At 40.2% G+C, this 27,967-nt stretch overlaps 1 protein-coding gene across 5 annotated transcripts in view; it reads right to left on the reverse strand.

The window, feature by feature from the left end:
• Positions 1 to 235: 235 nt before the first annotated feature.
• Positions 236 to 27,967, reverse strand: part of SUCO (SUN domain containing ossification factor) — a 156,419-nt gene continuing 128,687 nt past the window's right edge. For 3 of the 5 annotated variants that reach the window (XM_077452996.1, XM_077452994.1, XM_077452993.1), the window contains 5 exons: positions 25,854 to 26,008; positions 19,055 to 19,146; positions 16,742 to 16,797; positions 12,595 to 13,027; positions 236 to 6,649 (listed from right to left, as the gene is read on the reverse strand). In XM_077452996.1, the coding sequence (XP_077309122.1) occupies positions 6,588 to 6,649; positions 12,595 to 13,027; positions 16,742 to 16,797; positions 19,055 to 19,146; positions 25,854 to 26,008 (798 nt within the window). In that variant the 3' untranslated portion in view covers positions 236 to 6,587. Of the gene's footprint in view, positions 6,650 to 12,039; positions 13,028 to 16,741; positions 16,798 to 19,054; positions 19,147 to 25,853; positions 26,009 to 27,967 lie in introns of those variants that run through there. The other 2 variants (XM_077452997.1, XM_077452995.1) reach the window with 1 other exon arrangement.

The raw sequence follows: 27,967 nt of genomic DNA on the forward strand, positions 1-27,967 counted from the left end.
TAGTCACCTAAAAGTGGCATCATAAAACCCGGAGTTAATGAATACAGTGTCCTGCATTGTGGAATTAAACACTCAAGGTAAGAAATCCTTTATTAAATGAGAAACAGACTAGTTTGCACCAGTAACTTTGTTTTGTGATGTAGGTAACTTGCATGGTTATCTCCTCCATTCTGAAATTCTTGGAATGATAATGAATTTGTGATGTTTGAACACAACAGACAATCCAAAACAGATAGCAAATACAAGTGTTCATATTTATTTGGAAATTCACAGTTTCTAAAATCGCACTAAGGCTCTGGAGTTGCACTTTTATTCACCATATATTTTAAGCAATAAAAATGAAAATTCATTCCTTTTTCTCTGCTCATTTTCATCTAGACCAGTCTAAAAAAAATTACAGAGTGCTCAGACGGTCTTCAAATGTATCCCCTAAAAAGAAACAAATATTGTGTATATGGAAAACTACATGTAAGCAGCAAGAACAGTCATGAGTACAGAAGCTGTTGAAAAATAGGGTTCAGCAACAAGAGGTAAAACACGTTACACTTAGCAAAAACCAAATGCCTTATGACAAACAAACATAAAAAAACGGCACAAAAGACAAGAATTCTGGACTCAAAAAAATAAATAAATATTATATATAGAGCCTATGCAATGTGATATGTTGCAGATAAGTTATACCCCGTTCTGAGACATTGGACCCTTTAAAAGACATTATAAAATGAAAGGATGAAAAAGCGGTGTCCCATCATATAAGTGCTAAACAAGAAATTTCATTGCTTTTCTCTGAAGAAAATCTGGTTGCAATATCTCTGCTGCTTGTACCAGGCACAAGAAAAATGTCACAAAATTGACCCAGTAGTTTTCAGTCAAGTGAAGCAGGGCTCGATCCTCTAGAATGCTGGCCTATTGGGGAGATGTCCTCCAATTATTGTAGGGATCGGGCAGCTGTATTCTGAGCAGTTCTGCAATTTGCCTCTTCATTTAACGTATTACCGTATATTAGTAAAGCATGACGACATTGCCTTGAGCTTGGGTGACAGATCTCCACTTGCCCTAAGAATAATCTGTTTTAGCTTTTGCATTAGGTGGGAAACTCCCACACATACCAAATAGCATCACACAAGAAAACACACACGTTCTTTTTTTTTTTTTCTTTTTTTTTTAAGTTCTGTAAATAATCTAGTTTGTCAGTATCCTAGTTTATCACTGTAGCAATATAATGACAAATCAGAACACCACAACTGTTGTCCTGAGGCGTTATGATTAGGAGCAGTTGCATTTTACATTTTTTATTTCTTCCAAATAAAAAACGATAATGCTGAATAAGATTAGTTGCAGATGTGCCACAAAATTCCTTCTGTACTAATTTATTTAAAAGAAACCTTTGCGAGAGCCTTGCATAGCAGACACAGTGGCTCATAAAAAGGTAAGCGTGGGCTGATGTAGCACTCAGCTGTATACTTCATACAAGGACTGCATTGTAACCTAAAGCCACCACATCTTCACACCGATTGCACATTTCAGTAACTATTAATCAGTGTGAAAGATTTATACATAGTTTGCCCTACTAAATTTTATTCAGGATATCCAGGCATGTTAAAACATAATCAGAACCATCCATGGCACACATGTAAAAAATGCTATTTGCGTATATACCCTACACAGCCGCATCAGCTAGCCTGCCTACCCTTGATTTGTGCAAGAGGCATTATACACTCACCGTCAGCAACAATAATATGCAAAACGATTCTAAATAGAAGTATATGGGGCTGATCCAATCTTTAAAAAGCTGTATACTTCTGAAGAACATTCTATCTTAGCTCCCTTAAAGTGATTGTAAAGTCTTGTTAAAAAAATAAAATAAAAAAATAACATGCATGTCATACTTGCCTGCTCTGTGCAGTTGGCTTTGCAGAGCAGCCTGGACCCTCCTCTTCTGGGTGCCTCTTTGCTGCTCCTGGCTCCTCCCTCCTGTTGTGTGCCCCCATAGCAATCTGCTTGCTATGGGAGGCAACCAAGCCAAGCTGCAGCTACATGTATTCAAACGCGGAGCTGCTGTTTGGCCCTGAGCCCTCTCTTCCCTGATTGCCTGACTATGATTGATAGCCTCGGGAGCCAATGGCACTGCTGCTGTCTCAGCCAATCAGGGGGGAAGAGTCCCAGACTGCCGAGGGATTCGTGGACATCGCTGGACAGAGATGGGGCTCAGGTAAGTATTAGGGGTGCCTGCTGCACACAGACGTTTATCTTAATGTATAGAATGCATTAAGACAAAAAAACCTTCTGCCATTACAACTCCTTTAACGTGAATAAAAAGCTGGCTCCATAGCGATTGTTCAGCATGCATACTTGTGCATCTGGCATTGGTAGAACACTCCAGTATGATTGGCAGTATTAAGAAAAGAAAATGGCTAGAATGCACTTGCTTTGTTTCAGTAATTCATCAGGAGTTAAGTACACATATGCTAGGGGGGAAGCGGGCGATTGGAGGAAGGGAATAATCCTTTTCCTATGTCTGTACTTCCAATCTAGCAAACCAAGCTCACGTAAAATGTCCCACAACCACATACATACGTATTAAGGCAAGGAGAAGTGTGGGTCATTTTTATATGCAAGTCTACACACACTGCCAAATAAGTTAAGGAAAAAAAGTGAAATAAAAATGTACAAAAAGGACTTTATATTTATTTACAGCCCTCAGGTTAACCAACTCTGGAAAGCCTAGGACTGTGCGAAGTCTCGTAATGAATAGTTGGACTTGTTGTTTTAGGCCCCTTTCACACAATTGGACTGATCGGGTCCGCCTGTCTGTTTTTCAGCGGACCCGATTGGGCCACCCATTGTCCTCTATGGGGAGGCAGAAGTCAGCAAACATGTGTCCCCGAAAACCTGCCTGGCATCCATGGAGTCCATTTTTATTTGACTGCCCAATAGAGTAGAGCGGGCTCTGTCCTTGTCCAGGCTGCATAGTGGAGCGGACATGGACCCGTCCTCCACCTGCCAGTGGACAGATCCCTCACTGAGCAGGCGGATTCCGCTCGGATGGATCTGCCCCCTGCGAAAGGGGCCTAAGGGTGGTGTTCCGCAATAGGCTGCCTTAAAACGCAATAAGTATCTATGGCAGTACAACCCCTAACAACCTGCCTTCCTCATCTCTACAGGGACTCTGAGAAAAGGTTTGTCACACAATCATTAGCTCTTGATGAATTGGAGAGTGAAGATCTGCTTTAAACAAGAACTCCCCTAAAGCAAACCTGTCAGCTATATTTAATTTCTAAAAGCAACACAGCACAACTGGTGCACAAAGCACAAAGGTTTCTACTACTTTGTTAGGCAGGAAAGTCTGCTGTCTGTGACCTACTAATGCTGGTTTAACTTTGTTACTAACAGAGCGAGTTTCTCAAATCCGGAATTAAAAAGTGGTTGGAAGCCCTTACATATATGTAGTGAAGTGACTAGCCTTAGATGGTACACAGATGAAACAAATCATCCTACATAAGTTGGATATGTTTATCTGCAGCAATCTGTACTCAACAACCAAAGTGTAGCATCTACACAGGATTTCAGTACTGAAAAGCAGGCCGGCTCCACAGAGCTGATTGGAGAGGAAGGGAGGGAAGGGAGGGAAGGGAGGGAAGGGAGAGAAGGGAGAGAAGGGAGAGAAGGGAGAGAAGGGAGAGAAGGGAGAGAAGGGAGAGAAGGGAGAGAAGGGAAGCCCCCCCCCCCCACACAGGAACAGAACTGAGGCTGTCAATCACAGGTTTTGTGCTGAAACTTCCTCCCCATCACTTTTTTCACTTGGTGTTAAGAAAAAACTTGTCAGAAGTGACTGATGCAGATAGCAGAACGAAGCAGCAGCAGACAGAAATTACGCATTGTGCTCTGGATTAAGACAAGTACACACTGTAGAGGGGGGATATGCTTTGTTCATATTTCAGGTCTGAGGTTTACAACTAATTTAAGCACGACCCCATCTAACGCTATGCCACACCCACCAAACATTTCCTGTCCAATAAAAATGTCTCTGTGGCAACAAGGGTGCATTTACTAGCCAGGGGGGACACCAAGTGGATGGGCCTTTGCTTCAGCAGGCATAGATTAAGCCTAAAAGCAAAGTTATATCAAGGGAGATTAAGATCATAACTGAAGGAACCTTGTGGTCCCCAACATTCATTTTAAATGGTTATATGGGCTAACAAAGCTCTTACATTGAACCACTCAACACAGGGCCATTTTCCCCAAGTTTGGTCCAGTCCTCAACTGGCAAACTTTGACCAACTGTTGGGCGGTTGTCCCTATTTTTATTTAATAAGCCATTACATTTTATTCACCACCTTCATAAAGTCTGTGGAAGTTAAAAGATGGACTACAAAAGTAATACTTTTATGTGGTGGTTATAGTTTAGTTTTATTTTAAATTTTCTTTAAAACGAAACTAGAAACTGATGAACTGATATAAAGGTGGCAAGAGTTTGAACATTACACAAAATGTGACACCCTCTATTACCACCACATTCATCTGTGAAATGACATTTGCCATAGATGCTCCGCTTACACAATTCATTTCCTTTACCTAATAGGCTTTAAGGTATTTCAGTTTTCAAAATGTCTAATACAAGCCACAAAAAACAACCAGAGGAAGGGCAACCTAAACTATTCAAGCGTTTAAAAAAAATAAAATAAGTATTGTGACGCTTACAGTGCCATAAGCTGGCATGTAATAAACTATGGTCACATTCAAAAAGAAAGTGCAGATTTTTGGATACCTTAAAAAATACTATCCCCCAAACACCAATCAGCAGGACACATTGCCTGAAAAGTAACTAAATCTAGTAAATGGTACATTTTAACAATTAAAGTGTTTAGCATATCTTTGCTGAGGGATAATTGAAATGGTTATATACTTGTGGTTATTATTTCCAAGGTATTTTATACTTGGTCTTACCAATTTTGTTCAACTGCATCTTGGCTTATATATTCTACTGTATAATTCTTAATTGTCAGGCAACGATCCTCAAATATTTAACGTGACAAAAAAGTATTTAGATGATGCTACAAGGTGGCCACACATTTACTGCACCCAAAAGTGATTGCTGGTAAATGCCAGAATTATTGCGCAGCTCAAGCTTCTTTTCACGTTTGCATGTAAAACCCTTTTTCCAACATGCTTAAAATGCATTTCCCATGTTTTACACTATAGGCACATCCTACTGTGTTTTTTGCATGTTTAAACCACGAAAAATAAAACTGCAGTACAAAGCAAAACAAAAAAAAAAAAAAATACAACACCTGGCTAAACATACTTAAAATACTTTTTTGTTAAATCAATTTTTATAGATGACTTCAGGCCAGTTGTGTGATGCATTGCGTCTTCTTTGCCCTTGAGTGGCAGTAGGTGGCATCACTGAAAATCCTCTGTGTGAATTGAAATGACACCCACTGAGAGGACATCTAGTGGCCAAAAGCAACAACTGCAGGAGAGCATTTGGGACTGAACCCAAAGCTGCAGCAAACTTTTTAATACCGCAGGAGAAAAAGAGCCTTGAGTTGGGCTTTAATATCACATGCAAAAAAAAGAATGCATTTTTAAATGCAGTAGTGCAAAGAGGTCCTAAAATTACTTTTGAGAAACTGATGTTGGCTTAATGTAAAATGTATTCATCTGAATTGTGCTTTAAAAAGGAAAATTTCAAACTATTTTATTTTTTATATTCTGAAATAAATGCATGCCTGGCTTTGGAAAGTCTAGACTTGCTGGCCACAAGCTGGTATATCCTTTGGAACCACTGCAATATTTCATCAAGATAACTTTGTGGACAGCAGAGGTATACAACAAAATCTGCCATTTGCGAATATACAAAGGTTCTACTCTAATAGAAAGCTCCTCTAAAGTGTATCAAAAATGTTTTGAAAAAACAAACAAAATATACTGTAAATCCTAAACATGGTTTTAAGCATGAACAGCATAACAGACAAAGATACTACAAACAGGTGTTAGTCACCTTCTAAAAGCCTCTGTCATAATAAAAAAAAAAAAAAGATGAATATCCATAGGACATAAATAGAATTGGTCAGTGCACACAGCACAAAACATAAAATAGGCATGTCAAAGGCCCGATCATCTTCTGGGGTCCCTCGATGGCCATCTTGGCTTCTCCCCGCTTCTGATAACCCCCTCTGGGAAGCAATCTCCCAAGGGGGTTACCTTGCAGGCACGCTCCCAAGTCCTGTATTCAGTGTTCATAGCCGCCGACTACAGGACTCGGGCCCGGCCCCTGCGTCACTGGAGTTGATTGACAGCAATGCGAGCCAATGGCTGTGCTGCTATCAATCAATCCAAAGAAGAGCCAAGAAGACCAAGCAAAGAGAGTGTTCGCGACGTGGGACTTTCCAGGGCTCATGTAAGTAAAACGGGGGGTGGGGGGGAATTGTGTATAGAGTGTAGGAAACTCCTATAATATAAAACAGTATAATAAATAATAAACCACATATTACACACGATAACCAGGCATTTATGTAAACTTGCCTCTTGCAACCTCGCTGCATCTGTTCCTCCATTATTCTCACCCTTCCAGTATTTTACCTTCATTGAGTTTCAGGCCCAATTGTGTTCATCCAGACAAACAGGGAGCAGTAAGGGGAGGAGTCTTACAAGTATAGATAAAAAAGGAAGCACAGTAATTAGTATGTAAACATTTCCATGTAGACTTCCCAAATCTAATTTACATTAAATCTTCAGAGCAAAAGAAAAAAAAAATCTCCTGTTAATTTTAAAGGGGGAACAATAGTACTTTCAAAAGAGCTAAATCCAAAAACAAGTGTATTAGGTGAAATGTCATTCCTAACCATCTCTGACCTCCATTGTGCTGCTGCACCAACCTGCCTCTCATCAGTTATAGAACCAATGTTTTATCTACTCTACTAGAATAATCAGTCAACTTTATTAGCTGTCTGATTTAAACTGTTGAAAGGTTTTCAATGGTACGATATCAGCACTGTAATGGGGAGAAAAATAGATACACGGTTTTTGATTGAATGGTGGTCGTTAGAAATGTATAACCCTCCAGACAAGAACTTCCACTTTAGCAGCCACATTGGGATAACATCTACTTTATAACCGTTACGTCTTGCCATACATAGCACAATGTAAAAAAACAAAAACAAAACTAGAGATTTAGAAGTAGCTGCTTACCTTTTTACTTGCTTATGCATACTAAACTTTTCCCTTCTTTGAAATGCCGGGAGGGAGCTGGGGAATGATGTTTACCACAATTAACCATATCTGTACTGAGCTGGTAGATCTCAGTATCAGCTGTACTAAATATGCACACGGTCTGTCCTAACAGAGTTAAAGTGCTTGTGAACCCTCACATATACCCAGTGTTGTGAGTGGCCTCAGGTGATACACAGTTGAAACAAATCATCCTACATATGTTGTACCCATTTATCTGCAGTCTTCTCTACATTCAAAGTCCTGAGTTATAAAGCTTGTATGAGAGTTCAGAAAAAGGGGGTGGAGAGCTAAAGTTGCACTCTGCAGAGCTCAGTAAAGAGAGCTGATTGGAGGGGAGGGGAAGGGAATGGACCTCCCCCCCCCCCCCCCCCCCCTCCACACAGGAACATAGCAAAGGCTGTCAATCATCTGGAGATAGTTCCCATCACCATTTTTCTCTAGGTGTCAGGAAAACTTGTCAGAATTGACTCCTGCTGATAGAGGAACAAATCTGCAGACAAAAGTGACTCGGTTCTCTTAAGGGTGTTGAGCACACACTATAGAGGGATATGCTTTGTTCATATTTCAGGTCTGAGGTTTACAACCACTTTAACAATCTCAAGGATTGGGTGGTAATTTGTATGGTCATGTACCAAAAATCCCATTTGCAAGCTGTTCTAAGCAATAGAAGTTACTTATGGAGTCTTGCGTATAAACTTACTCTAAAGAAACTAGAAAGGCATGAAATATTTTTTGCATTCTTTTTTTTTAGGTACGCTGTGTGAATGGGAACATACTGGGGGTTTCCCTAAATTTGCCAGCAAAAGTAGACACACACTTTAAAGCACAGTGCTCAAGAGATTTCATATCCTCAGTTTTCTGAAACAGGCACTGGCAGGCCTAGTTATATCTCTAAATTAGGCGGCATAGATAGGAGCTGGGGTGTAAGGCAATGGTATTTTTGCTCCCCCCCCCCCCTCCCCTCCCAAAATTTTTCCATTTAATGCTACATATTTGTAAACTCATACCTTAGCATCAAGCAGATTGCATCTCACACAACACTCACTGAATATTCTCTGCAAGTAATGTAAAAACCTCTGGATTACCAGAAGCACTTACAATACATCTCTAGCTGTGTGACAAATCATGTATGATAACTTACAGGTGCCCTGGTTAGTCTGTTCTGACATCTTGCCACGCAAAATATGAAAAGTTGTTAACAGAGCATTTAACCATGAAGGGGAGACCACCCATTGGTACTCTTACAACACAGCATTGGGAATAAAAAAAAAAAAAAACTGCCATATGCCCAGTGAAGGGACAGGTGCAACATGGCAGAGGTATACATCTTACTATACTCCAGTACTAAATACTAAACCAATACACAATATCTACACTTCTTTGCTCCTCTGTATCACGGATACTAAAACACATGAACATCCAGCATGCAGACCATTCAGTGCTATAAAGGACTGCTCCCAAAAGATGACAATATCTGTCCAAAAAAAATATGCAACTCTAACAAAGCTTGAAGTCAATGCTACAGAGTTATTGTAGTACCTGTGTTCCCTGCAGCAGACAAAGCAGAAATATTGCAATTCATCAGAATCATTTCATTCCCTTCAAATGACCAAAACTAACATTACAAAGCAGTGAATGTCACATTTAGCAATTACCCATTGCAGTTGTACATTTCTGATAATTACTTGATTATGATTGATTTGTTTGCAGTGAATGTTTGATAAAAAATCACATTCACTGCTTTATAACTATGCCCCCCCCCTCCTAACAGTATCATAATATTTATCTCAAAAGAATATCAGGTCATCTCTAGAAAGGTCAAAAAAATAAAAAGTCTGGTGTTTAGGTGCTACACAGATGTAATGAATAGGATGAATAGGAGTACTAAAGAGCATTAGACATTTAGGCCAGGTTCACCTATGTGGGCTGAAACCAGCATAAAGGTTTCTAAAAGTTTGAAACCAGACATAACTAGATTCTTCTTTTCATATGAACGTGTCCCAGGAAAAGTATCAGCTGAACTGTGACTTCCCGGGAGACATAAATGACATTTCTACACATTGCAGTATATGAGACCCACGGTAAAAAGAAAGGCTGGCACACATCGAAGAGCGGCCGGTTCCAAAGAAAGCGTCCGATATTAGGCCGGTATGTACAGCAGCCTGTCCTGATTCTGCTGAATGGGCATGCTGGAAAATCAGCAGCCGACTGGCATACAAAGCTCATAACTTAGTGTAAGTACAGTGATCTGTCTTATCCACCCTGCTGGATTGAACAAAAAAATAAAAAATAAAAAAAAACCACACACAACAAAAAAAAAAAAAACACTATAGTGTGTGTACCACACATTACCCAAAGCAACTAATCAAGTACCACCAATAAAAGCTGACCACTTGGATGCCAGATTATTGTACACCAATGCGGTTTGCTCAATTATTAAATAAAGAATCTGTGATATTACCGACTGCCTGAATTGTGTGATCTAGAGAGTCAAGTATCCAGCCACTTCCCATTAACAGTACAGATTCCATTGTACACATGCCTAATGAGTTTTTTTTTTTTGTTTTTTAGTTATGAGAAGAGAAAATTGCATCTATAGTTGATCTAAAGCAATAAATAAAAATAAAAAAGTTGCATTAGTAAAACTACCCAATCTGACCCTATACAAAAAAATAAAAATAAAATGATAAAACCACCACATTGGTCAACTATAGTACAAATCTGAACTAAGACCTATGGCTAAGACTAGCCATACATATATAGATTTCCCTCGATCATCCTGCTGAACTCATGAATGGAGGGACCTTCTTTGCCAGTTGTCAGACAGCAGGCACCTACCTATGTCTGTCTGAATCATCAGTGACTGCAACTAACTGGATGCAGTCGTTCTTTGGGCAACAATATTCCACCCTGCTCTTTCAAATTTTCAAAGTTTCATGAATTCGATGACGATGACAGGGCCACTCATAACTTGACTCCAGCCTACTCTGCATGGTTTTTAATACAGTGCAAAATCTTAGCATTTATTTTTGGCAGCATAAAGAAAATTAAAATGATACGAAGCATTGACTGAAATGTAGTAACACCGTGCCTACACCTGCCGGTCAGACATTTTCCAACAGAAAACAAGACAATATCTGACCAGGTGCTTTTTATCTTGCACATACCTTAAAGTGACACTAAATTCTTATTTCTCATATAAAATGCAAAATGTCCAAATATGTATAACTAGAATGTATGTTCTCTCTCACTTTCTGTGTTTTATCTCTCAAATGCAAGTTTTTTGTCTGCTATTATCAGACTTCCCATTCTGGGGTGGTTACGTCTGTGCTCCATGCTCCTATTTGTATAAGAATGTAGCCAGACTTTCCAGCTCTTCCTTGACCTACACCTCTTTGTAGAGACACATTCAGCTATAAGGGAATTGTAGTACATATAGCATAGCAAGTGACCAGAAATAACAGATCTGTTTGTTCCAGACCAGTAACAGCCAGGTGCATTAGAGGGGGATAGGGAGCATGATTGGGACAAAAAAAAAAAAAAAAGAAGACCGGATGAAAAAACAAAAAAAAAAAAAAAACGAGCCATCTTATATTTGAATGATGGAGATAAAAAAATAAAATGAGTTTAGTGTCACTTTAAAGTTAGGATCTTGCAATCTCTACTGCAGTTTGGCAAACTATACACAAAATGTCAGTACCAAGTCCCATGGAAACGAGACTGGTACAGCTTGGCAATCTTCTAAGGAACTTATTAAGAAAGGGGCTATCATTGTTATTGTGTGAATATTTAGCATGTCACAGTAGCCAAAGAAATTTTTTCCCCAATTATTGACTAAACAGATTTACCCGACTACTGTCATTGTACTCCCACTGGTTCATTCAAACAAAATTTTTCTTCATTGCCAACACATTTCTAACTTAAATTAATTCGGTACTGGCAATGTATGTTCAACCGATGGCACTGCCTTTAACACTGGTCAGGGCTGTATATTCAGCTAGAACACCTTCAAAACATCATAACTGCTACGTCAGTTTGGAGGCACCTTTGACAAAAGACAAAAAAACTTGGTGTGTGGTCTACATATCCTAGTTCAGACACACACACACACACGGGGTTCATTTACTATGGCCCCGTTCACACCTGAGCGATTTTCTGCTTGAAGCTTGTAGCTCTAAAATGCTCAACAAACAAAAGACCAGTTATTTCAATGGCCCCTGTTCACATCTGAGCATTCTGTCGCTTAAAGAAAAATTCGCCTGAAGCTCAAAAAAGTACAAGTAGCTTTTTTTTGGCAGACTTCAATAGAAAACGCATGAGTTGAGCATTTTAGGAGTTTTTTTTCCTTGTGCTTTCTGCTCAAACAGCAGCACTCCACCTCTAATTTCCTCTCCCTCTCATCCCCCTAATGCTTTCTATTGGCTATACAAAAATGCCTGAAGCTGTTAAACACTTGTGATACACTTAAACACTCATAATATACTTCTAAAAATACTCAAAAATTCTCAACTAAAAACGCAGTAAATCGCTACGTTCATGTGTGAATGCAGCCTAAAACTGGAGAGTGCAAAATCTGGTGCAGCTGTACATAGAAACCAATCAGCTTCCTTTTTTGTTAAAGCTTAAATTGACCAAGCTGAAGTTAGAGGCTGATTGTCTACCATACAAATTTTGCAATCTCTAGTTTTAGTAAATCAACCCCACAGTCACACGCCACTAATCTACAATATTCTGCCCAAGGATCACTGACTTAGTCGGTACATTGCTTATGGAATCCAGCAGAAGAAATTCACTGTCAACTAATCAAGAACACACACAGATCATTTATAAAAAGACACCTGAAAATCTCGCACCTTTTTTTTCCTTCAGGAAAATTGCCTTACAGATTGTAGTGATAAACTCTGAAACAGCAAACTTCAAATAAAAAAATACATATACATACAGATACTTAAAAACTAACTCTTGCATTCACACTTGTTGCTTTAACCTCCAGTGGCATTATAAATAGACAGAAGGCACATAAATATGGAAAGGTGCAAGTACGGGAACGAAATTAGGGAAGGGCTTGAGAAACTGAGCTTAAGTTAACTTTAGTTCCACCCATCAAAACTGGGTATCAATGTTCTTCTCCCTAGTAATTAAACTGCAAAAAACAAAAAAAAAAAACACTAATCCTACTTAATGATCTCAAGGAGAAACAAAATTGTTTCAATTTCCTTGCAAAAAATGTCCAGGAGCTGAAGATGAATTACATTTTTAGTCCAGCCCAATCAAGTTGTGCATATGCTCCGAAAGATAGATCTTCTATGTAGGACCAAAGTCAGACGTAAAAAATAAATCCCTATGATTATAGATTACCAGAAACTGCCGTAACACCAAATGTTCCCACAGTCAAGTCTTTGTTGGTTTTGATGATGTCATGTAGACTAGGCATGGACCCGGACTTTGTGTTTATTAACGTTTTAAGGAACTTTCCTTGGTCCTGAAGTTTTGAGCGCCTGCGCTTGATGGCTCTTTTTTCGGTTTTAGTCTTTTGAGGCTGTCCATTACAAAGGGAAGAGCAGGCTGTGATGCCACAGAAATAGGACTCTTCTGACTGGGAAGAAGTCTCTGAGCTGCCTTCAGAAGGTGGCCCTTTATAGGAAGAGTGATACACTTCCCCCATATTTGAGAAGTCTCTCTGGTTTGTGAATTGTTTCCTTGTCTTGATGTCCCCATTGGGAAGTGCTTTTAATGGATCCATCGGCTTTAATGTCTCAATCTTTTCCGTTTTATATTTGCAGCGCTTCTTCTGCAAGTAATATCAATACAGTTAACACAATTAAAAAAATAATAAAAAAATCATTGCATTTTAAAATTTACTACAGCACTAAATATTTCTCTGAAAGGGACTGTTGTCGCTTCAAAAAAACTGCCAAAGCAGATAGTATACTTAACTTCCTGGTACGCAGTTATCTCTCACCATCTCTCTGTTCAAGCACTGAAGCCTTCCCCGCACGATAAAGCCATAATGCGCTAGTATGCATCACATAGTAGCACATTATGAAAGACTTACCTTGAAAACAAAGCCCTCCAGCGCCACTTTGTCATGGCTGCAGAGGCCTCCATCTTCACCAGGTCTTCCTTCCAGGTTTGCAGGCTGTAGCCAACCAAATGGCCGAGCCGTGATGTCGTCACTCCCATGGCATACATGTGCCGTTCCTTCAGAGAGCACGTGCTGGTGAGGTCACCAACTGCTGCTCATTGGAATATCTCCTAAAATGGTGCAGGTTTAGGAGATGCAATTTTATCTGCAGGTAAGCTTTATTATAAGTTTACCTGGAGGTAAAAATAACATTCAGGAGTTTACTACCACTTCAACACTTCTAGGAGTGTTGGATGCATAGGTTACCTGCAGCAGAATGTGGTACCATCCTCCAGATGGAACCACAGTTCACAGCAAGGGTCATATGTATCTAACACTCCTAAAGTGTCAAATGCTAAAGAGAAGGTAGGAAACATGGGTATCCAGAGAGCAAAGAGCGTTTTTTCTTTTTTGCAAACTGCTTTGGGCAATATTTATTTAATGAGTCACTTTAAGCTCACCATAACACTTCACAATTCTGCTCTAGATTTACTAAACCAATGTAATCTAAAGACACAGATAAACTATCTATTTGATTAGTATCCAACTGGGCAGGCCCCTGTAGAAAATAGCTATAGGTAGACCTGAAGATTGTACTGTAATTTGTCAGACTGTACCTCGAGCGGTGAATAATTTGGTTTTATTTATAATAGCAAAATACTAAAATTAACAGAATACACTTTAAAAAAAATTTGAGAAACTAGTGCTTCTAAAACAAATTAGTGGTGTACATGCGTGTATGTAAGGTTCATGAGGGTGGCAAGTGTTTATCACTCTCACAATATGACAAAAATTTATTTTTAACCACTTAAGGACCGCCGCATGCCAATGTACGTCATCACAATGGCATGTACAGGCACAAGCACGTACATGTACGTGCTTGCCTTCCAGCGGGTGGGGGGGTCCGATCGGACCCCCTCCCGCTGGATGCGGTGGCCTGTTTCGCTTCAGGAGCGATCCGGGATGAGGGGATGGCCGTTGGTTTCTGACCATCCCCTCTCGATCGCCCCTGGCGAATAAGAAGCTTCCTCCCACTGTGTATAGTAAACACAGGCAGGGGGAGGAAGTGATGTCATTCTCCTCAGAGCGGTCTTATTGACCAGACTACGAGGAGAAGACAGAAAGTAAGTGCACCAACACTACACTGACATGTAGGTACACACAGGCACACAAAATCCCCCCCCCGCCCCCCCTCCCCGTCACAGTGTCACTGATTGCAGTGATCATTTATTTACTGATCACTGCATTCAGTGTCAGCTGTAAAAGTAAAAACTGTCAGGGCAGTTAGTGTTAGGTCCAGGGTAGCCCCCTACCACCCCCCAATAAAGGTTTAACCCCCTGATTGCCCCTAGAGTTAACCCTTTCATCCCCTTTTGCCAGTGTCACTAAGCGATCATTTTTCAGATCGCTGCATTAGTGTCGCTAGGTAGCTAGTTATTTTTTTAGGTTCCCCGTCAGGTTTTTATATAGCGCCAGGGACCCCCATATACTACCTAATAAAAAATTTGAACCCCCTGATTGCCCCTAGTTAATCTTTTCACCAGTGATCACCGCATAAGTGTTACGGGTGACTCTGGTTAGTTAGCTTTTTATAGCATCAGGGCACCCACCATTTATTACCCAATAAAGGTTTAACCCCCTGATCACCTGGCGGGTGATATCAATTAGGTTTTAGGGTCAGGGTCTGCGTCGCCCCAGGCAGCGCTAGGTTAGTGCCAGTACCGCTAACACCCACGCGCAAAGCATAAACCTCCCGTAGTGGTATAGAATCTGAACAGATCAATATCTGATCTGATCAGATCTATACTAGCGTCCCCAGCAGTTTAGGGTTCCGAAAAAACGCATTGTTAGCGGGATCAGCCCAGATACCTGCTAGCACCTGCGTTTTGCCCCTCCGCCCACCCCACCCAAGTGCAGTATCGATCAATCACTGTCACTTACAAAACACTAAACACATAACTGCAGCGATGATCGCAGAGTCAGGCCTGATCCCTGCGATCACCAACAGTTTTTTTTGGTAGCGTTTTATATTTAAATCCGGAAGGCAGTGCTTGGTTTTCGGAGTCCCGTACGTGGCTAGGCTCCCAAAAAGTCCCCCACATGTGGTATCCCCGTACTCGGGAGAAGCAGCAGAATTTATTTTGGGGTGTAATTTCACTTATGCCCATAGCATGTGTGAGCAATATATCATTGACAACTTTGTGCAAAAAAAATAAAAATTTTAATATTCCTGCAACTTGTGGCAAAATATAAAATATCATGGACTCAACATGCCTCTCAGTAAATAGCTTGGGGTGTCTACTTTCCAAAATGGGGTCATTTGGGGGGTTGTGCCATTTTTTCATTTTATGGCCTGAAACTGTGATAGGTAGTGAGGAGTGAAATCAAAAATTTGCACCCTTCGAAACCCTGAAGGCAGTAATTGGTTTTCGGGGTGCCGTACGCGGCTAGACTCCCAAAAAGTCCCACATATGCACATATGTGGAATCCCCGTACTCAGGAGAAGCAGCAGAATATATTTTGGGGTGCAATTCCACATATAACTATGGCATGTGTGAGCAATATATCATTTAGTGACAACTTTTTGTAAACTTTTTTTTTGTCATTATTCAATCACTTGGGACAAAAAAAAAATATTCAATGGGCTCAACATGCCCCTCAGCAATTTCCTTGGGGTGTCTACTTTCCAAAATGGGGTCATTTGGGGGGGGGGGGGGGGGGGGTTTGTACTGCCCTGCCATTTTAGCACCTCAAGAAATGAGATAGGCAGTCGTAAATTAAAAGCTGTGTAAATTCCAGAAAATGTACTCTAGTTTGTAGACGCTATAACTTTTGCGCAAAACAATAAATATACGCTTATTGACATTTTTTTACTAAAGACATGTGGCTGAATAAATTTTGCCCTAAATGTATGACTAAAATTGAGTTTATTCGATTTTTCTTATAACAAAAAGTAGAAAATATATTTTTTTTCTCAAAATTTTCGGTCTTTTTCCATTTATATCGCAAAAAATAAAAATCGCAGAGGCAATCAAATACCATCAAAAGAAAGCTCTATTTGTGGGAAAGAAAAGGACGCAAATTTCGTTTGGGTACAACATTGCATGACCGCGCAATTACCAGTTAAAGCAGTGCAGTGCGAAATTATAAAAAGACCTCTGGTCCTTAGGCTGAAAATTGGTCCGGGGCTAAAGTGGTTAAGTACTACCATTTACAGTACAACAGACAATTCTAAAAAAAGAGGAGGGCATCATATCAAGACATCTCATGACCTCGGTGTCAGCTTGGCAAAATCTGCAAAGAATCAAATACGTAATACCGACCAGCATAATCTGGAAGATGTCTACACAAATGTGTTAAATACAAACCAAAAAAAATTACCTTTTTTTCTGGAGAAAACTTCAGCGGTTCCACAATATACAAATCTTCAGGATCAACTGAAAAAAAATTAAAAGATGTTCAAATGACTGCAAAAATAAATTCATAGCAGTTTTATTTGGTTCCTTAAAGTAAGACCAATCTTTGGTTTAAAAAAAAAAAAAAAGGGAAGCATGTATTCTTAATACCCTTACTTTCTATTGCTCTCAGCCTTCGCCAAATTCCTTTTTTTGTTTCTGTAATCGGAATTTCCTATTAGAGGTTGGCTACGTTCCTTCTACATAATCCCACTGTATAAAGGAAGATAGCCACCCTTTTCTTGTTCCAAGATAGGACTACAAACTATGGAGAAGCACAAACTATGGACTACGGGATTTGTAGCCTACATAGAGCAGTGCACATGATCGCAACGAACATGCATTGCTCATTCCAAACAAAACAGAAGTTAGGGGAGAAAAGGAGAGGTGCCTTATTTTGCAAAGCATGGCTGTACAGCTCCTGGATCTCAGTCCATGCCAACCCCAGTGACAACCAGTGTGCCTTCCCAGTTGATCACCAGCCAAAAGGCACTTACCTGTATCCTCCAAAAGGTACAGACCCTCCCCTCAGACTTCCCTTTAAAGGCAACTGTGGCCAGTGCCCACTCCCCACACCTCCAGTGCCCTGACGTCCCACCTACCCCCAGCTCTGCACCTACCCCCAGTGAGCTGAGAGTGGTCATGCATTTCACTCTGGCATTAAGAGTGTGGGGAGCAGAAGCTGGGATGAGAGGTGGAGTAGAACCAGCCTCTCCGTCCTCTTAATGCAGGAAATGCTGCTGTGCACTAGGAGAGGATCACAGAAAGACTAAACTGACAACCACAGGCAGTTACCGTATTTTCACTGACGGTTTCTCCCTTCCACAGACTTTTACTGATGGGGAAAATCAGGGTGTTTTTTTTTGTTACAGACTGAAAATACAGATGGTTGGCAACAATGATGCTTTATGTGGCCATGTGCTTGTAAATGCAGGTGGCTTTTGCATCAGCATTTATATGCGTACGGCATATTTCCCCTGAATATGCCATTTTTGCGTTAGGGTGAACATGCCCTTGACATACGCATGGAAAATGTAGATGCAGAAGCCATTTATATTTACAAGCGTATGGCCACATACAGCCATTGACATATATATGGCTCTAGGCAGCACCTTCGGTCCCCCAAGCACGGAAAATTGATAGAAATTTTAGCATGGAAATGTCCTTGTGCATGAAGAAGATTTTTGCGGCCTACAAAGCTTAAATTAGGAACTTTGCCCTGGCAAAAATCTAAAACCATGAAGCATGCCAAGTAACTGCATTGTTGTATCTTCTAAACTCTGTCCTGCCCAAAGAAAAACAGGTTTACAGTTATTTAGTAAGGTTTTTATTCTTCATTTTATGTAGACAAATACTGCTTAAAGAAAATGTTTTTATAGGGGGAAAAAAACCGACACTTTACAAACATCTTATACTTCATCTGCTCAGTTGTAGTGGATTTGCACAGAGCTGTCTGGATCCTCCTCTTCTTGGGTCCCTCCATCCTGTCGAGAGCCCCCACAGCAAGCAGCTTTCTATGGGGGCACCTGAGCTGATTCACAGCTTCCTGTGTCCATTCAGATGCAGAGCCTCAACCTGGCTCCCCCTCTCTCCAGATTGGCTAGCTGATATTGGACAGCAGTGGAAGCCAATGGCACCGCTGCTGTGTCTCAGTCAATCAGGAGGGAGAATCTCGGATGGCCGAGGCACTCGTGGACATTGCTGGACAATGCATTAAGATAAAAAAAATAAAAAATAAAAAAAACCTTCTGCCTTTACAATCCCTTCAATATCAAACAAACTGCATACAGCAATTTCAAACCTGTTTGATATCAGTGCGGTTCATGGAAATAATTCTATAATTTCTATAAAAGTAGGGTTTTAGGATAAGAAGATCTACCCAGACAGATTACAATGAGGTGGGCTGGACAAAAAATGCAAAGTATAGCATAACCTTCTTAAAAGAAATGGCATCTGCATAGAATTGTATCTATGATGTAATTTCTGTTTTGAACTTAATACAACACAAACCTTTGTTAAACGTTCTTATCCACAAAGTAGAAACGCTGCTTGTATTTATTGGTTCTTTTTTGAAAACTCAACAAATTAAAGGCTCCTCTGCTATTCAGAGGCGGTTTAACATAATTAACCTTCTGTGCATCGTGCTAGCAGGTCTCAATATCAGTTGCAAAACAATATTTGAACACCGACTGTGCTAACAAAGTGGTAAAAATCATCAGGTTATAAACAGATTACCCACCTTCTTTACTTGACAGCTGAAATGACTGGGAACGAATCAATGGTAATGTGGTTCTTCGCTTAAGATTCATATCATCATATGAAGAAAAACAACTAGGATAAAAAAAGTTACCAAACAAAAAAGTTTAGCATGCATGTTTCCTGATGACAGAGATAAACTATAAACACCACAGTGATAAATCGTGTATATATTACACAAATTAGAGATTCAATTTCATTATTCACTTTAGAATATTTTAAAGATTCTGCACACACAAATCACTCAGTTATTTTGGAAATTTGCAGGATTGTTGATTCGCCATCAGCTTCTTACATATATGAAGGAGTCTGGAGCCAAGACCTCTGCAATCTGCATTCCTACCTCAACCCATGTGCTGAAAGGACTTCAGTCCAGCAACCTTTCCTAAATTTTAGATTAAAAAGGGAGACCACCTGTTTCACTGGATCAGGGCTGAGATTTGCTCTGGGCCAGACATGGCTCCTATGTTTGTTTGTTAGTGGATTGATACCATGGGTCCTGGCCTTGACGTACTGTGGGAGAGGGTTTAATGGATGCCCTTTAGCGCCCCCCCCCCCTCTCTCTCTCTCCTGCGTGGTCTGGCTAGGTCCACGAGGAGCCAAGTAAATTTTTCAGCCACTTCTGTAGGGCCAGTACTGATTAGGTTTTCTTTGCTTAACCACTACAATACAGGGCACTTTCGCCCCCTTCCTTCCCAGCCCAATTTTCAGCTTTCAGCGCTCTAGCGCTTTCAGTGACAATTGCGCGGTCATGCTACACTGTACCCAAATGAAATTGTTATCATTTTGTTCGCACAAATAGAGCTTTATTTTGGTGTTATTTATTCACGACTCCGTTTTTTTTTTTTTGCGATATAAGCGCAAAAATAGCGGAAATTTGGAAAAAAAACAATATTTTCTTTTTTCTATTTGAAAAGAAATCCAATAAAATCAAATTTTGTCATAAATTTAAGCCAAAATGTATTCTGCTACATGTTTTTGGTAAAAAAAATTCTGTTAAGTGTATAATAATTGGTTTGTGTGATCACGGACATATGTATGCAAATGATCATGTACATATGTGTGCAGGTGATCACGTACATATGTGTGCAGATAATCATTGGGACATGTGATTTTAGTGGGACATATGTGGGGGACATGTTTTTATTATTAGGGACATGTGTTTTTATTATTTGGGGACATGTATGTTTTGGGGACATGTGTGTTTTGGGGACATGTGTGGGGACTGTGTTTGTACTGTGTGGTGTGTTGTGTGTTTACACTACACTGATGATCAGTGAGTAAAAAGCTGTAAAAAGCAGCCCATACTCACTGATCATCAGCCGGCTGGAGCATTCTGCTCTCCTCTCCTCAGCGGTGACTTCCGTGTGAGGAGAGGAGAGCCGATTGCCTAGCAACCGGCTGTTTGTTTACATCACATGACGGCCGTGATTGGACACGGCCGTCATGTGATCAGGAGGGCCAATCACAGAGCCCTCCTGCCGATCTGAGATGTGCCGTGTCCGGGTGACACGAGCACATCGGGATCGCGCCGCTGCGCGGGCGCGCGCAATCCCGCTACTCCTGAATGACGTTCCTGAACGTCCTATCAGGAGTAGACGGCTCCCACCCGGCCGTATATATGCATTGGCCGGGTGGGAAGTGGTTAAAAAAACTCTTTGCAGACCTGCATATAGTGCCCTCTATGGCTGGAATTAACCTCCCCCCCCCCCCTTTGTGGGGATTGCTTTATAGCCTAATATTATACCCGGTTTGGGATTTTTTTGTACAAGTTTATAGGTCTGTACATATATGTTAAAAATTAAGATTATATATAAAAAAATAAAAGGTGAGACCACAGCCAGTCTACAGAAGTCTTTGGACAAGTTAAAGGGATCCTGTCACCAGCTTTAATAAACGCAAGCACAAACATAAAAAGTCATGTATTTTAAATAATTACTATCTGAATGTTTTCCTTCCAACAAACTATTGTTATGCACTTGCAAGGTCTAGAAAATAGGTCTGCTTTAGGAAGAGCCAATTCTCTTGCACAGCCCTCTCTCCTTGCATGTCATAGCCCTCTCTTCTCCAAGATGGTCTGTCTAATTACTCTTTGCTTGTCCAGAAAATCCACTCCTTTCAACTCTCTCCAAAAGTGAATACTAGAGAGTGCGCCGAGACTGCTGACAACCAAAATGGTGGCGCTCAGCAACATGCTCAGGGTTTTTGGATGTCTACATGAGGGATGTAAATAACATGCCTAAAATAATTTGTATGCACATTTATTCTTATGGGAAGATTGTTGTTGAAATTAATGGTCAGGTGATCAATGAATGGGGGTCTCTAAGCTACTGGGCAATAAAAAAAAAAAAAACAGCGCCTAAGTGAAATATTACTTTTGGATCAAGAGGTTTCACGCAAGATCAAAAAAGGGGATAAAAAAAAAAAAAAAAAAAAAACACCTTAAATAAAAGGAGCACTGTATGGTTCAGAACATTCCTCATCTAGCTTTATAGTATATATGGGATATTTAAACTTAAGCTGGCCACACCGTATACAATTTTCTTACTCAATTCCCTTTAGATTTACATTCATAGTTAGTGCAAGAGCCTGTCTGATTGCATACAAATGTAAACCATTTATTTAGATTTGACCTTGTATTATATGGTTTTGGTAGATCTAAAGGAAACTGTACAAGAACATTGTATCATGTATGGCCAGCCTTAGGGTGCCTATACTTTGTTAGATATTTGCAAATAGAACTTCAGATTTAAAAGTAGATTTCAAAGTTTGAATGCACTTTAAATATAGTTCATTTGGGCCAAGTTAGCCCAAACCATTACCAATAATAAACGCTGTTTTTACTGTAATATACTATGCAGTATTAGCAAAATACAGTAAGCCCCGTGTTCTGGCAATGCTCTGCTGAATGAAAGAGTTGGGCTGAGTGCTACAAGGAAAAAGCTTTATATTTATTTTTTATTCATAAATGCAAGGCTTCTTTTGACTGGCTGAGATGGAAATGGTGATGTTATTCACCTGCATCCACTTCAGCCAATCATATGAAAAATATACTATTGATGTATTCAATAGTAACAAATTTAGAAACTGCTTTCCCAATTTTATAGTTTTTTTTTTTTTTTGGAGGAACTGGAACAAAATGTTTATGGTACCTTTGAAACCTTTATCTTCCATTTTAATCAGGGAGAACATCACAGAGTTCAAGTGGAGAGAAACAGGGTTCGGAGGGAAAAAAAAAAAAAAAAAAAAAAGATGGCCCAAAAATGCCAACAGTGTAGTATTAAAAAAGAATGATAATTTTTTTTAATTTTAAATAAAATGCACTCGCAAGAAGACGGAGGATGGCTTAGGTGGTGAGAAATTCTGTGCTGCGACACCTTCCCTGTCGAGGCAGGTCTATTGGACGCTCTCCGGGTAGCCATTTCTTCACCCTGGCCAATGCGCTGGATGTACACAGCCTGGAATCATCACTGACCACTGTGGGAGCCAAAATGGGGAAGCCTGCAAACTAGGAAGTCTGAGTGTCAGTGTTTCATCAAGAAATGCCCCCCCTTCTAAAAATGCCTCCGAAGGGTATGCGACCAAAGTCACTCTAGCTGAAATGTTGATCGGCTGGAGTGACGTCAACACAGCACATGCGCAGATCATCGGAGGCAGTATTAGACAATCTGCTAAGCGCTGAGGGAGAATGTATTTGTCAGATTCTGCCTCGCTATAGCGGGGTGGGTTGTGGGTGTCTTGAAGAGTGGGTTTTGTGTGCATTTTAACTCACCCTTAGATACAGCCAAAACACGCCGGTTATCACACTGAACCCGCCGTGCAACAGGCAGAAAGCACGACGTTCAATACAGGCAAAACCCTACCCGCCAGAATCTGACAAGTACGTTCTCCCTCCGCTGTTTGCATAGTGTTGGATAATACCTCCAATTATATGAACATGCGCTGCGTGGACGTCACAACAGCTGATCAACAGATCAGCTGGAGTGATGTTTGTTACTGGGCATGCACAGACCCATCGGAAGCATTTTACAATGAGGGGCATTTCTTGATAGAACACCGGTCCATCAAAAGGGAACTCCCTCAACCCGATTTAACACCTTACCCATGAGCAGCTCTGTGTTTCGAGGCGGCACACCTCTATTAATCTGCCCCAACAGGGAAGCTGTCACAGTACAGGCTCTCACCACCTGAGCGATCCGCACTCTTGTGAGTGAATTTTATCTTCGATAAATTCATAGTTTTCCATTTTAATACTACACTATTGGCATTTTTGTGCAGTTTTCCCAACCCTGTTTAATATACAGTACAGCCGCATACAGCAGCATCTTCCAGCCTTTAGTTGTAGTAATTCAACAATTACACAGGGGATACCCACATCTTTTTTTTAAAACATTAATTTTCATATTTCATCTTCTACTTTCTTTGCTTCAGAGTTCAAGTGGTACTTTCGGTAAGATGTAATCCTATCCAAATGTTTACAGTCTACTTATGCTAGCCATTAGAGCTGCACAATTAATCATTAAATTGTGATCTCTATTCACCCCATCTGACATCTCTCCTGCAGAGGTTGCCGATTCTTTCATGTAAACAAGTGAAGAAACTATCTGCTCACTCAGCTGTCAAAAGAAAACATCTGGGAAGTCTGACAAGTTTTTATTTTTTTTTTATTTTTTTTAACTTGCAACATTGTAACTAAGCTTCCTCCTTAGATCAAAGGGCTAGAACTTCTGTGTAAATAATCCTGGCAGACTGTCAAGTTTTCAACAACCTGTAAATGCAGAAAGTTTAACCACTTAAAGTCTAAATTTTTTCTGAGGCTTCAAGTTAAAAATCAATATTTTTTGCTAGAAAATTACTTGGAACCCCCAAACGTATATATTTTAGCAGAGACCCTAGGGAATAAAATGCCAATTGCTGCAATATTTTAGGTCACACTGTATTTGCCCAGCGGTCTTTCAAAAAAAAAAAAAAAAAACACTTCAATGAATAAAAAATAAAAAACAAAGTTAGCCCAATTTTTTTTTTGTTTTGTTGTTTGAATGCTGTTACGCCGTGAGAATCGTGATCCATCTTCTTAGCAAAAAAAAATTGCGATTCTCATTTTAGCCAGAATCATGCAGCTCCATTAGCCATACACTTGTAGACTGGGACAGAAGACCAATCACTGAATTTCCTCATCCCCATCAAAAAGCTTGGATGGAAGAGTCTTCACTGGCTGTTGTATTCATACAGCGGCAGCATTTTCAGCTGTGTGAATACCTGAACAATTACTGCACCTGATTGGATGCAGTCACTGTTTGGCCGACAATTTTCTCTTTTGGTTTTTGTCCAATTTAGTCGCCAACTATCTGTATTTTAGATTCAAACAAGGAAGACTCCTCTACAGTCCAGATGTGTTGGGTGCAAGCCACGGCTCGCCACCGATTATCAATAGGAAGAAAAGAACCGCTGCACACCACAGAAACGTTCCAACGTTTTTATTAGCAAATGACAGCGTGTCCGAAACCAGGAGGTGAGGCGTGCCTTTCACACTGACCATTTGTAGTGTGCAGCTGTTCTTTTCTTCCTAGCTGTATTTAGAGATAGTTGGAGGCTAGATTTGCATGTGCAGCTACATGCCAACAGTGTCGGTGTACTGTAGGATTTATACAGAGTACAAATATAACCGCTGACTCTGACAGTTGCACGCAGTGTATACAGGCAGCATTTACAACTATTGGCAGGATTCCAATTCTTGCTTCACAGCCTCCCCTGGCTGCTGCTATTTGGCGTCTAAATGTAGGCCAACACCGCTCAAAGGCATAATAGAGCAGCCAGACATGCAGAAACAATCCAACTGTCCTCCAGCAAGAGAGATCACTAATTTTATAAAGGTCCTATTCACACTTTGGCATTTTGGGAACATGTGCAGAAAAGCCCAACATTCCTAACCACTTCAGTACCAAACATGTTTAATCCCCTTCCTGCCCAGGTAAATTTTCCGATTTCAGCGCTGTCACATTTTGAATCACAATTACTCATGCAACATTGTAGAAAAATGTTTTATTTTTTTGTAAAAGAAAACATTTTTTTTTTTTTCAAAAAGTGTTGTCTTAGTTTGCAATAACATTTTGCAAGTCTTTCTTCATAAATTTACGTCAAAATGTATTTCATGATATATTTCTCAGTGATGAGCACTGTCCTAAGCAATTACTTTTATGAATGGCTGTGATTGGTCACAGCTATCACATAGTACAGATGCAATGTGATTGGCCCCGTCTGTGACCAATCACAGATCAACAGTACACAATAAATGGCTATGGATGATGAGGGCATCATATGACGTCCACCCAGGATCGGAGCAGCCATTTGACAGGAAGCAGTTAATGGAACCCCCAAATGGGTAGCAGTTGCATGTCTTGCTTGGCTCAGTGTGTAAAAAAAAGTGCAGTTTATACAGTGATCACAGGTGTTTTGTAACCTGTCCAGCTGATTATCTTTACCAATTGATTAGTCAGAAAAGGGGCAGATTTCAAAAAAACGTCCCAGATAGTTAGGGAATATATATCGTTTGTAAAATAGGCTTTGTATCTGCCAAGTATTATCCTGGAAGTAACTTTAGAATAGAGAAAAGCTTCTCTTGGCATAACAGTAGCCACCCTGGTAACTCAATTATATGTACCTACCAAACATTACAAGAGTAATTGTGTACGCAGACCTATAAATAACCAGAAACCTATGCCTCCAAGCTCCACATACCACCATTATGATTGATGCCTGAAAAATAACATCACTGTACTTACCGTTTGGGACTTGGATAGTTATTGCTTTTAGGTATTTTTGATAGGTAGTCATCGCTGAACTGTGATGTGTTTCGACAACGTTGTAAACAAAGCAGTGCTACCAAAACAACACAGAGCACTAGGGAGATTATTAAATAAGTCTGCCGATCAAAGACCTGTAGTGCAAAATAAAAGACATAAGCAGTCTTAATCGTTGGCCTGGGCTGATGAATGGAATGATTCAGAAAAATACAGAAATAAACATGACACTGAGTGTTTTTAGGAAGACAGGCCCATGTATGTAATAGAGAAGGAAGTCCTTCGGCAGATTTGTCACCATGAGTCACATTATGTTAACGCCACATATAAAATATCCATACACTGAAGGATCTTTCATACTAAAAAGTGTACCACTGCAATGTGTTATTGCAAACGTGAGGTGTGGCATCCCATTCATTATGGATGGACTTGTAAATGCAGCACAACGGATGAAAAATATACAGGACACTTTTTTCAAAATACTGCATACCGCAAAGCACTGCATATGGTGTATATTGTTTGTGTGCTGTTTTGAGCAAAGAAAAAAGAGGAGTCCTTAGGAAATGCTTGTAACTGCCCAAAAATTCCCAGTTAAATAGTGGTTATTAAAGTGCCACTAAAGGCAAGCAGAGGTTGCTAAGGTTTCTTTGAGAAATTTCTCACTCTGATAAGTTTTCACTGACACCATTGATCTTTTTGCTTTCTGTAAGGGGGTTATTCTTCCCAATGACCACAATTGCAAGGAGTATGCTTCCCACTGATTATCACACTATTGTATCATGTGTTGTAGATATAGTAATTTTTAGCAGGGGTTCCCCGAGACTGGAAAGTTATTTCAAGGGTTCCTCGGAATTAAAAAGGTTGAGAAAGGCCGCTTTAAACATTTCCAAAATGTTATTGTATAGAATAATAATATTAATACCATTTGATTTAGGCCAAGCTCTTTAACATTGCAGTAAAATAGGATTTTTTGCATACACGCGAGTCCTTTGAGGGATAGTGGAAGTATTTAAACCTTAAGTTATACTGCCACCTACAGGAGGATTGGACACGGCAAAAATAATTGTAGGCCAGCTCGATAACCACTTCTACTGCCAACAAGCTTCAGTTTAGTAAAGTAGTACTGACAGCATGATAAAAACCAGAAGGACCTGTGCCTGTCAATGGACTCAAAAAAAAAATAAAAAAGGTGTTTGAGTACGAAAATCCTATTTTCTTTTCGGCCCATTTAAAGCAACACCGCAAACAAATACTAACAGGCCTAAGAAAAGAGGACCATGTTAGAAACTGCCTGCAGCTCAAAAGAGCCATCTGAGGAATCGAATCACTGAGGCTGGAATCGCATGAGGCCCAAACATCTACCTGGTAGAACATAAAAAAGGACTTTTGGTGACCGAATGGTAGCCTTGCAAATCTGGGAAACCAATGCATGATTACAATAAATCCGCAAGCATCACTCGCATATCTAGCAGATGTGCTTCGACAACAAAGGGTGAAATCTGATCCAAGAAAGCATAAGCTTGGATGATGGTGTGTCTAAGCTATCTAGAAATGGTGAAAATAAGAAGCCTTTGCACCCTTTCAGGGTCCCTCTGGTAAGACAAATTAGTATTTTTGAAATAAGCAGTGGCTGAATGATAGACTTGCACAATCCGAAGCACATCCAGACAATGGAGGGAAATTTCATTTTGGTAAATTGGAATCAGGCAGAGGGACAGAAGAACAATGCCTGGTTGAGGTGAAAGGCAGAAACTACCTTAGGCAAGAACGAAGTCTTTGGCTTCAACATCACCTTGTCCTTATGCAAAACCAGACATGGTTCTTTGCAGGAGAAGGCCACCAATTCAGATACTTGTCTCACCCAGGTGACAGCTGCAAGAAACACCAACTTTTGAGAGCAATTAAAAAGGAGGAATGTCTGTAATAGGTTCAAATGGTGGTTTTCAATGCACAAAGAACCAGATTCTGGACCAATGGAGTCACAGGTGAACAGACAAGGGAAGCTACATGAGAGACCCCTGTAAAAAGTCTTATCAAGAATGAGAGGCCAGCAGCCTCTGACGCAGGCTCAATCCAGATCCAGCTGCAGGAAAGAG

The sequence above is a fragment of the Lithobates pipiens genome, unplaced genomic scaffold, assembly GCF_037356315.1.
Source record: "Lithobates pipiens isolate NorthernLeopardFrog02 unplaced genomic scaffold, aLitPip1_a1.2 Scaffold_23, whole genome shotgun sequence".
Lineage (NCBI taxonomy): Eukaryota > Metazoa > Chordata > Amphibia > Anura > Ranidae > Lithobates > Lithobates pipiens.